The sequence below is a fragment of the Chaetura pelagica genome, unplaced genomic scaffold (genome assembly GCF_000747805.2).
Source record: "Chaetura pelagica isolate M959 unplaced genomic scaffold, ChaPel_1.0 scaffold394, whole genome shotgun sequence".
Taxonomy (NCBI): domain Eukaryota; kingdom Metazoa; phylum Chordata; class Aves; order Apodiformes; family Apodidae; genus Chaetura; species Chaetura pelagica.
Window position 1 is genome coordinate 727,821 of NW_009952966.1, and position 11,557 is coordinate 739,377.

At 44.2% G+C, this 11,557-nt stretch overlaps 2 protein-coding genes across 2 annotated transcripts in view; both read left to right on the plus strand.

The window, feature by feature from the left end:
- The first annotated feature begins 389 nt into the window (after positions 1-389).
- SPTSSB (serine palmitoyltransferase, small subunit B) lies at positions 390-632 on the plus strand. Its single transcript, XM_009995702.1, has one exon. It carries the CDS (start codon positions 390-392, stop codon positions 630-632), a length of 243 nt encoding a protein of 80 aa, XP_009994004.1.
- A 10,790-nt stretch (positions 633-11,422) lies between these two features.
- The window catches only part of NMD3 (NMD3 ribosome export adaptor), a 10,289-nt gene continuing 10,154 nt past the window's right edge, over positions 11,423-11,557 (plus strand). Inside the window, exon 1 of the mRNA XM_009995719.1 lies at positions 11,423-11,452. Within this exon, the coding sequence (XP_009994021.1) occupies positions 11,423-11,452 (30 nt within the window). The remainder of the gene's footprint in view (positions 11,453-11,557) is intronic.

Below are 11,557 nucleotides of genomic sequence, written 5' to 3' on the forward strand. Positions count from 1 at the left end.
TTATGGAAGCTGACCCAAAGCCTTCCTTTTAAATGCATAACTCCCTCAATTCCTGTGCCTTTGTAAGCTAATGCAGTTTTAATTCCTACTGCAGAATGAATAGCAAAACACAGTCATAATCAGAACATGGGAACTGCAAGTGTCCAAGTGGTACAGCTTCAATAACTGCAAGCTAGAGCTAAAGGTTCTCTTCTTCTGCTCCAGGGCAGCAGAGGCTGGTGGTGGCATCGACTTTTTATTTCTGCTTGAACTTTATTTTATGTAAATACAACTTGAAATGATGGTCACTGCATGATTTTCTAGTTCCAGATCTTTCTCCTCACTGCAGCCATTAACCCAGGCTTCTCTATCATTACAGGTCCTCTTCTCCAAATCACAGGAAGCTGAAGATGGACATTAAGCGTGTGAAGGACACAATCTATTGGCTGTACTACCAGTACCTACTGATCACCTGCAGCTACGTGCTGGAGCCCTGGGAGCAGTCCATGTTCCACACCATCACGGTGACTGTTTTTGCCATGGTGGTGTACACAGCCTACGTCTTTGTCCCCATCCACGTCCGCCTGGCTCTGGAGTTCTTCTCCCAGATCTTTGGAGGCCAGCCCGAAAGCCCCGTTCCCATGGTGAACTGAACTTGCCCGAGTAGTGAGGAGCAGCTCTTGCAACTTGTGAAATGCAGTGTCTTCTTCAGTTATGTGTATTTATTCTGCAGCAGTCTGGAAGTGATCCCCTTGGCTTGCTTACTCACCACAGCCAAAAACTAGAATAATGCACTGACCACGGGCTGCACAGGCCCTGGGAAGGGAAACACAAGCCAGCTTTTGCTGGGTGATAAAGAAACACATCACCTGGAGTGCCATGTTTGCCCAGCATCCTGCCAGCTCCCCCTTCCAACACCCTAATTTAATCCCACTGGCACCTATGAAACAGCCAAGGCTGTTTATGAGGGCTGGGTGGAGGGGTGCTACAGTCATCACACACCAAGAAGTTCTGCCAGCAGAGTGCAGTGACAAAACATGTCTTCTTTGACCCAGGTTTGAGAAGATAAGGAGATGAGTGTCACACAGCATGATTTGAGTACTCTTAACTGGCTGGTTATTGACTTCTGGTTTTTTTAATGGAGGGAGAGGTAATTAGAAGAGAAAGTAATAGGAGCATGAACTTGAATCCAACTTTTTTTGCATCTCAGTTGCTGCATCTGAGTCTAGATGGTTGAAGATAGTAAAAAAAATAAATAAATGCTGTAGATAATCTTGCAGTTTACTGAAAATGACAGAAACAAACAGAAATGGCTCTGTTTCGGTGCACTCCTGACTTCTGCACCAAGGCAAGCAAAGTGCATGTCTGCACAAAAGTAGGAAGATGATCCAGAAAAGAGACTGGAAGTAATATTTTAATCACTGCAGGGAAGTCTGAATGCTTCAAGAGGTCTTCTTTATAAAGAATAAATTAGATTTGTTATAATTGCCTATGAGTAGTTTCTTGAACAATGGAGGGTTTGTTTGTTTTCACTCTTCACCTAAATCAAATGTTAATGCCAAACCCTAAGTTGCTGCTATACAGTGCATGTATCTAACAGCTGATGCTACTGTGATTACAAGTGAGAGGTGCAAAACTTAATAGCTTTCAAATGATGTAGGCACACTTATAGGATTAGCAAAAACCCTCTTAACCTCTTTATCAAGCTGCAGTGGGGTCCTGCATGCTTAAATGAGGTTAGTTTGTTTGGAAACTAAGACGTGTTTTGAAGGTTGATGTGTCTGCAGTTTTTTTTCATGGAAAAAAATAAAATTTCATTCTCAGAAACAACATTTCAGTGCCTGACTCAGCTCTCCTGCGTTTTCTGTTTGTTCAGAAATACCCTGGGTGTGTGGGGGCCAGGCTGACACCGTGGCAGACAAGCTATTGTGTTGTGAAGGTTTTGGGGCCAGGTTTCAGAGCCCCTTAAATGGAGCCTTGAGTGGACTGCAGTGTTCATCCTCGTCAGTGCTCCAGCCTGAGACCTCTCCTCTCTCTGGTGGTGGGAGGGGGAAGCAAAAGCCAAAAAAAGACCAGAAACTTCATTGAATATTTTGCTCCATGGAGCTGTTCACAAGGTCCTGAAGGACTTAGCAATTGTTGCTGGAACCAAAAATACTTCCCAATATCCTATCCTCAAAAGATGTTAGGTTTTAGCTAGATATGTGATGATGGCATCTTCTCACCAGTCCTGCTTCCAACAACATCTTATGTTTTAATTTCTCAAAAAGGTTATTTGTTCCCAATGGCATCAAACACAACCCACCTGCTTTTAGGAATACAAGGAAAAACAATTTCTTATAGGTACATAAAAGCTGAGTCTCATATCTTAAGGAGCACACACCCCAATGTAATGTTGTTATTTAACTTAAAGCAAACAGAATAAGCAAACAACTTTATTCAGGAAGAGGGAATGATCATTGACCTCTCATGGTGGGATTCCTGCAAAGCACTTTGCTTCCTTATTATTCCTCTTATCTTTGTTTAGCTTTGTGGGAGGTTCTCCAAAGATGGAGGAAAACAGCAACATTTTCTCTTTGGGAGGGTCCCTGCAGCCTCATTTAAGTGAAAAGAGTTTATTGTGTGTGCATTCTTCAGCTGCTTTGCTAAATTTTAATGTTTGAGGCCAAGAGGTATTCACTAGGAAGGAGACAGGTGAAAACAACCTCTCTCTGCTAAAAAGCCTTTTGCTACTTTTCCTCACTCCTCTCTACTAGAAAAGCTGAAATAACTCCAGCTACTCCATATTCAAAATAAGTGCATCCCAGCAGGAGATTTCAAAGCATTTTGGCACACAGCAGTGAACAGAATCATTTTTTTCCCCAGCTGAAAGAGAGAGGAGGTGGGTTACCACTTCTGACAGCTTGAGACCACACTGCATCGTTGAAAAAGTCTGGAAACACTTTTCCTGGTAGCTGAAGCTGTTCATACCCAATGGAAAGAAGTTCTCTTCAGGGTAAATCTGCACATACGTGGAAGAACAGTTGGCTGTAACAGCAACAGGCTGCAGGAGGAGGGTGGCATTTCAGAGAGCTGCCATAACATCAGCAGACAGCTCCATATGTGCAGCACACGGGCAACAACTCCGTTGAGAAGAGTTAAGTGTGGGGCTCTCCATAATACACCTTGGCAGGGCACTCTCTTCTCCTGCTTCATTATTATTCCATGTTCATTGTAGCTAATTGCTCCATTATTACCCTCTGCTAACTGTCGTTCAGGCTGAGCACAGCAGCTGGGAGTTTTTACACCCAAAGAAAAGCAAATGACAGGACTATGTTAAGAGTAAGCAGAACCAATAATCGAAGAGTGATAAATGAAACAAAAGCAGATGAACCAGTTCCAGCTTCATTCACCCTGAAAGTACAAAGGCATCATTAAATTAAGTGCTGAGAAATTTTTGAGCTCAGCTGGCCAGCACCATATCTCCCTTGTTTAAAACTCTTTTTCATTAATTTGATTTAATCCAAGCTACCATTTATCCTGTTGGAAGGTCTCCTGGCCCATTTCATGGCTTGCCCCCCAAGTCTATCAGCAAGGGCCACTACATGTGCACATGTCCAGACCATGAACCTCCAGAAGCTTCCCCCTGAAGCCCCTCCAGGCAGCCTTCACAGAAGACTAATAAAAAAATCTTCCCAGGGACCTTTTCCTTACCAGTGTTCTTGCACAGGAAACATAGGGATCAGCACCATCACCAGTGACTGCACATCTAGCAGGCTTATTTTGAAGTTATTTTGGTACATTCCTTTTACCACATGAATTAAAATGCAAAGCTTCAAATAGAGTAGCAGCAATTTTTAGCTCAGAGGGTCATCAGTGAGGTGCAGACATCTCTGATGATCGGCTGCCAGCTGAACTCAGCTTATGTGAGCAGTGACTAAATGTAGTGCTAACTTCTTTGAAGTGTGATAGTCCCTGGCCTCTTCATGCCCCCCAGAGGGCCTCAAAGTGGCTCCTTCCTGACCACTTACTCAAAGAGAAAGCTCTGTTTCCATGCTTTCTCTTGATCTTCCTAGAAAAGCCTTACAAAATAGGCCAAGGTGGTTGGTAGCAAAGTGCTGCCATTGCCAACCCTCCACATCTTCAGAGCATCCGGGTCCAAACCAGTCACATGTAGACAGGCCACCATCTGGGTGTCCAACTTCAGCTACATGGAATCCCTTGAAAAGTGACATTCTGTGGTCATGAAGTTTTTAAATCTTAAGCATGTTCGAGTACATTGTTTTTTCCCAAAGCTTTATTACTGCTGTTATTTGGCCCTCATTTAAGTTTCTCACTTCTGATGCAAATTCTGTGAAAAAGTCAAGTTACTTTTTTCACTTACAATGATTCATACAGTTATGGTTAAAGGTAAAAAAGCCCTAAAGTTTTTATCAAGTGAAAGATGTCATTAACATAAAGGCCCTTTTAAAAGAAACCTTCCAAACCAGCAAGCAGATCTCATCAATCAATAGCACACCAAAACTGTCATGCATGAGGAATGTGCCTTCATGAAGATACCTCTTTGGAACTTTGCTACAAACAGAAATGGTATGTAAACTGAAGTCACGCTGACCTAAGTGGCTGGCAGTTTCTGCTGCCTTCCTGAAAGGAGCACAGCAGGGTGTAGGAACAGCCAGCAGAACCACCTGAGCTGCCCATCACACTGGCACAGGACCTGGGGCTCTGCCAAAGCCCGATGGATTCTCACCGATGGATTTCTGCACCCTGGGGCAGAGACCTGGGCAAGAGGTGCCAAGCTGCAGGTCAAAATTAAAGCAGAAAAGGCTCATTTTTAAATTAAATACTACTGAACTCATAATCATTTCCTCATAATCACACAGAATGATCAACATCACCATCAAAAGCAGTGCTGCCCTCTCGCAGTGCACAAGTCAGCCCCTACCCAAGTCATTTTAATTAATTGTTCCTAATATCAAACAGCAGCTGTATCAGCACTGATACCCACCATGGAGCCCGTTTCTCTCTGGTAACTCCAGCTACCTCCCTAGCCAAAACAAGATCATTAATTTAACTGGACTCCCTGTGTGCATCTTGGTATTGACGGCAGCTGAATTTGGTGATAAACCATGACAGTCACTCCTTTCTGGAGCATTGGTTGCCTTCTTCAGGACAAAAGCCTGTGGCAACAGGGCTTGTAGGACAGCAGGAGACACCAGCTTCTTTTTTCTCTCTGCCCACAGCTCTGCTGGCAGCAATTGCCAGAGCCCCTCGGGGCTGTGGCTGCCCTTGATTAATCCTCTTTGGAAAGTGATTTTTGCTGCTGTTGCCCCAGATGGGATTGAGGGTTGGCTGAGCAGTGAGCAAGAGTTGTTTCACACCCCTCCTGCTCTGAAGGAGTTTCTGTTGCAGACATTGATCCCCAAAAGAGGAGGAGAACAGCCCTGAGATGGGCACCTGGCACACTGTATGAAAAAGGATGCACCACTTTGTCCTAGTGAGATTCCCAAATCCTCTCCTACTAAACTTCCCAAACCAGGTGGACTCCTCATTATTTCCAGAGAGATACAGGGGTAGGCTGTCAGATGAAGGGGAGAGTGAAAGTGGAAACTGGGGAGTCAAGTAGAAAAACTAGATTGCTTCTGAAGTGCAGATCATCAGCTCCAGGTGCCACAGCAAACTTCACCCAACGAGCAGTCCGGCTGCAAATTTGTTGCAGTCAAGAGAATCAAGGGAGCTGGAATTATCAAAATCTTCTGGTAAAATAAATTCCCTTAAATCTCAGGAAACTGAAATTCCGTGTTTGTCAGCTGACAAAGAAGGGCAGATGCCCTTGTTGCAGTCAAGAGAATCAAGGGAGTTGGAATTATCAAAATCTTCTTCCCTTAAATCTCAGGAAACTGAAATTCCCTGTTTGTCAGCTGACAAAGAAGGGCAGATGCCTGTAATGTTCATGAGGTCCTCCAAAGGCTGGATCCAAGCACACAGCAACAGCACAAAGCTCATCCCATGACTCCAGCACCAACAGCCAAAATGAAACAGGCTCCTCTTTACTATCTGTCCTTACACACAGGTAGGAAAACTCAGCCTGAACGAAATGAAGAAACCCTGGTTCAAAGCATGATCAGTTTTGTCCTTAATATATTTACTCCTTACAGTAATTTTTTTCCTGAATTTGAGGAATTCAAGTTACGAAAATATCTCCAGGCAACTTACATGGAAACTCCCCAGCTGTAGGGCTGTGAATCACAGGTGGAGGTAAGAATTAACACTTGTCATCCTTGGTGTCTGCTCCACCCTTATTTCAGAGGCTGCTTTCAGTAGTTGCTACATCAGGACACCTAAAGCTGATAAACCTGGCTGATTTTGGTGCGTCAGGAGTTGTTACCAGGATCACTGAGGCTTCCTCTGCATTGGGAAAGAAGCTCTGAGCTAGAAATAGGCTGTAGGAATTGCTTCATGTGTTACCAGTTAAAGCCTATTCTTTTGTCTTATTCTTATGTCTTTTCAGACAGATCTGTATCGAAAAAAAATCAGATCCTCCTTTGCTTACGGTGCCTGAGTAAAAAGGGAGGAGAGGAGGAAAGGAAGGTAAATTGTGGTAGCATCAGGAATAGACATATTGTCAGCTAGGGTGCTGTTTCAGTTATTTTTTCTAACAGCTCCTATCTTTGCTTCATAACTATAGAGTAGATCAGAAATATCTCATTATTTCAAGGTCATATTCAAGGATGAGCTACATGCCAGGAATCTGCATAAGCTTTAGATAGCTAAAAAATACAGGAATAATAATAATAACAGGAAGGGATAATTCAGGTAAAAAGTACATCAAGGAGTATTTGACACAAAACAGGAGAGTCCAGGCTGAGAATAAAGCACCCTGCCATCAGAACGGACTGTGACAGGATTGCAGCAATGTAATTAAAAGTCGGGGTGACAAGGCACAGCCAACAGCCTCACCCATCAGGCTGGCAGAGGAAAGAGCTTGTATCAGGTCTTTGCCTTCTCCACAGCCACAAATTGCACAAGAGAGAAGCCTGGTATGCACTAATTATCTGCCAGATGCACGGAGACAGAGTGATTTATGAAGTAAGAGCAGGGAAAAAGATGGTGCAAACTGAGGAGGTGCATCCAACTCCATACATCCTGGTGCCTTGCCCAGAGGAAGTACAGGACATACAAGGTGTCTGACTCAAGGTAGATAATCCTCAGATCCCAAGAAGCCCTCTCCACATCAGAGATGAATAATTTTTCCTTCCCTTCCCAATATTTATCCTCATATGAGAATAAAAGGCACAACCTGATGAAATCAAGTAGAACTGGACCCCTGTAAAGGTGTGGGTACCTAACACCTAGTGCTGTGTTCAGCTGTCCTTGCAGTCTCACGTGTTGTTTGGAGAAATGCTAAGTGCTTCCTGCATTGAAGGCTTTCACATCTGGCCATGTGTGACTCATTTTCTACCCAATAATCTGAGTATTTGGGTATCCAAAAGTTCTTCCTTACCACAGATATATTTCAGTGGCACCAAAACACCTCAGAGATCCATATCCAGTTTGGTACCAGCTTTCTATTCAGAATTACTGCGCCCTCTGAAATCCACCTCATCCAAAACCTGGTACAAGAACACAGGGTTTGGGCACTAAAATTAGCATCTCATTGCACCAGCCCAGGCTACCTGGCCTGTTTTCCCCAATAAATCTTCAATAACAAAACCAGCACTGCTTGTGTAAATGCATATACTTGTATAAACGCTTCTACTCCTAAACAAATCATGAGCAGCAAGGATTCCTATAAGCTCTGTGAGTGTCCACTCACCAAAAGCAGCCTACAGCCAGTGCCTTTCCATGAAAGGTCTACCATGCATGCAGAAAGTTCCTGTTTTGCAATTTTATAGCTGAGCAACACCTGCAAGGACATCTTCTAACAGCGACGTTGTCAGCTCTCCGTGCCGTGCGTGTCCCAGCAGGATGGGAGCGGTGGAAATAAAAATCCAACCCACTAAAATTGCAACACCCCTTCCTGAGATCTTATCTTGATGCATCATGATAAAATGCAAATAACCTGCATATGCGGGGGGGGGGAGAAAATAAAAAGACAAAAAAGATTTAATTGCGTTTCTCAAACCGGCTACTTCAGCAATGTCCTGGGTCACCACTGGTAAGATGCATAAGATGCTTCATGCTCAAATGCTCAAGTGAGTGGTCCAGCAAAGCCCTGGGTGAGCTGAGTGTCCCTGCCCTCCTCCTTCCATGTTTTCCCTGCCTGACTGTTTTGCAATTTTTCTTAATCAGTCCACACTCTCTGGCACAAACTACCTACAATCACGAAGGTTAGTTCTCAGGTTCTTTCTGTCCCAGACCCCTTTGAATGGGACTGTTTGGCAGTCCAGCCCTGCCTCAGAGGACTACTCCAGTGATCCAAGGTTGGTGCAGTGGCTGCTGGAACATTATGGACAGGGTTTTAACACACACAACATGCAAAGTATTTCGACCCGCCTGTTGCTATTCTCATATTCTCTCTTAAGAGAACTCAAAGGGCCAATACTGAAACTGTACATTCTACAGAAATATATTCATTTTACTGATGCTGATGTCCAGACTTCACACTGGCCTGGACCCTCTCCTGGCAGCTCTTCCCAGCACAATCCTCCCTCTCACCTGGTTCCCTTTAGCTGCCTAAAGGGACATGGAAGATTACAAAAGGCCAGTGGAAAGCAAACAGCTACTGTACAATAGTCTCTAAGATTCCTATCATGTTCTGATGGCAAATATTTACCTTTTAAAAACAATTATTTCCTAGTCTGAGGTTCAGGTCTAGTGCATCCTGGTACAGGTAACAAACACACCAGTACTATTGGAACCTGGCTCCTGTTCATGCTTTTCCTTATAATTAAATCTTTGCCATGGCTGTTCCCCAATGCAGATAACAACTGAAGTGAGTAACAAGACTATTCATAGACCCTTCATGAGCTTTGGCACTAAACAAAAAAAAAAAAAAACTAATAAAATGGATTTTTAGTCGAAAACATCTGTGGGAATTGGTGGTATTTTCTGCACAGGTCCTCATGGGTAGTCAGGCAGGTACTGGTGCAACACTAAAACTGCCACCCCTCTTTAAAAGAGGAACACTTTGCAATCCCAGCAGAATAGCTAAGTATTAAAAAGCAAGAGAGAATTAACCACAAAATATATTTTCTCTGACAATATGGCATGTTGATAAGACAGTCTGAAGATGGAGCTGCTGACTTGATGATACACTAAAAGCTCTGGGTTCTGTGGTTATCAAGAAACAACAAGCTGTGATGTTTGATGAATAGGAAATGATAAATAGGAGGTGATAGGAGCTGTAGAAGAATGTAAGTTCGCCCGAGGAGGATTTTCCCTTTTATTATCCAGAATATCCTACTTAATGAATACAGGATGACTCCTGGTTCAAGTAGCTCGCTTCAACTTTAGGGTGTGGGTTATTTTCAATTTCTAAAGGCTACACGGAAAAACCTCATCTCTTGCTAAGCGCAGGGCAGGCGCAGCAATGACTCTGAAAAGGCTGAGCAATGTAGAAAGCAGAGGCTGCTCCTCAGTGCAAAAATCCCCTGTGCCTCTGCAGGCAGCAGCAGGGCAGGGTTTGCACAAAACCAGCGCCCACGCCTCCCGCACACTGAGCACGCAGCTCCTGCCAGCACGGCTGGGAATCACCTCTCATCCCACGGGACCCCTGGCACAGCCTGCCCTGGAAAACCTTATTCAAGAAGTGTGCCCAGCACCGCATCAAAGACGCCTGATGTACAAGCTTCACATTACCTGGTTAAAAGGAGAATAAACCGACCAAGCTCATTAAAGCCTGAGGATGCAACGCCCAGGTTTTATCTCCTGATCAGCTGAAAGTGGAGTGTCACAATATGATGAGCTCTGTTGCAAAGCTGTTTTAAAGAGGCTTCTTTTCAGCTCTCTTTGTTCCTGCCTCTGAAGTTGAACAGCATTAACGTTTGTGGCTCGTATTAGAATTTGGGTTGCTAATTGGATTCCTCACAAAGAACTGAAGAAATAGGTAAGAGCTAGAAAAAGAATTGAAGCACCATCCCAATAAATGTAGTGCACGTTAGCTGACAGAAAACAGCCCTGGGAAGTGTTGTGTCCCAGGGGAATTAGAAAACAAGTTGAAACAGAGGAACCTCTGCTGAAGCACAGCCCTGGGTGCACTGCACTGTTGAAATTGTTTGCTACACTCAATCTACAATTGCAGGTACAATCAATAGAGGCAAGGAGAGCCCTCCTTTCCAAAAGGGAGAGGGCAGGTAGCAAGGTCTGATTAACCCTAATGGGGGGGGTTTAGATGAATCTGTGGCTGCAACTGGGAAGCTACAGGAAAAAACAGCAAAGAGCAACCAGCTACAGAGGGGGTGTGAGGACATCCCTCCTGGGCAAAGATACCTCCTTTGGCTCCAAGAACCACTGTCAGGGCAAGCTGCTGCCTCCACCTTGCATCCTTGCAGAGCTGACTTAGCCATAGCCATACCTTATATATCCATCCTGTGAGTTCTGAGCACTGTTCTTTTGTGCCTGCTTCCCGAACGGAAACTGCTTCATCCCTCCAAACTATTATGTGATGCAATAGGAAGAATTAAATTACCTGGAATGGATGCATGGCCAAAACACAGCCTGGGTGTCACCACAACCTTCTTAAAAACTAAATTTGACTTTGGTAAAGACAATAGAGGTGTTTTGTTGCTGTGGTGCAACCCTTCCTGTGTAACCATTTTAATGTTGTTAGAACATTTCCGCAGTGGAAGTGTTTTTATGAACTTGCCACTTGGTGGTGCTGAATGTCCTAGGAGCCGTGCAAACTGCTCTGAACCCCGCATTTATTTTACAGTGAGGATTTACTTTCAAAATGCATAGGACACTATGTTTGCTTTCCTTCTTAAGTTCTGTAGAGTTTCCTTTTAAATCAACTAGGCTACTGGAAACAGGAGCCCAGCCCACAAGAAGACATTTCACCGGACAAGAGGGGCTGCACTTTCTCTGCCTCCTTCCCTGGATCCAGTATATGTGAGGGAACAGTGACCTCACGTGTCTGTTAAATTAATCACAGGAGCATCCTTCCCATGAATTTAGCATCCTGTGCTTCTTCTACTCATTGACGTTTCTACCCAGCCAGCTGTGCTGGTGCACACACCTCCACAAAAGCTGCCCTGGCTTTTCCTGCCTTGGCACTTGAGCTTTCTTGCAAACTATGCCCAGCTCTTTACTCAAGGTCCAGACACAGGAACCAGAGTAAACCTTTCTTAAAGCCGTTTTTAAGTGCTGTGTTTGCTTTCCTGCCGGATCACTCAGCCCCTTTTCATGTTGCAGCTTCAGTGTCGTTTGGTACCTTGCAGACTGGGCAGGACTTCTACAGATGGGACCCAAAACCTGTTGTCTATCTCAGGAAAAACTCAACTTCCATAAGAGTTCAGTGCCATTCATGGAATTCCAGTGGCAGTGGGTGCAGCAGGTAAGGATTTGGATAGTCTGGTGAACAGAAATGGAACACAAGAGACCATAAATGAAGCTGTGTGCTTATGGTAACAGATAATAGAGACCCCAAAGAATAGAATAT

What these genes read in the sequence shown, in the direction of transcription:
- SPTSSB (XM_009995702.1), top strand. Translation starts at nt 390, where the DNA reads ATGGACATTAAGCGTGTGAAGGACACAATCTATTGGCTGTACTACCAG.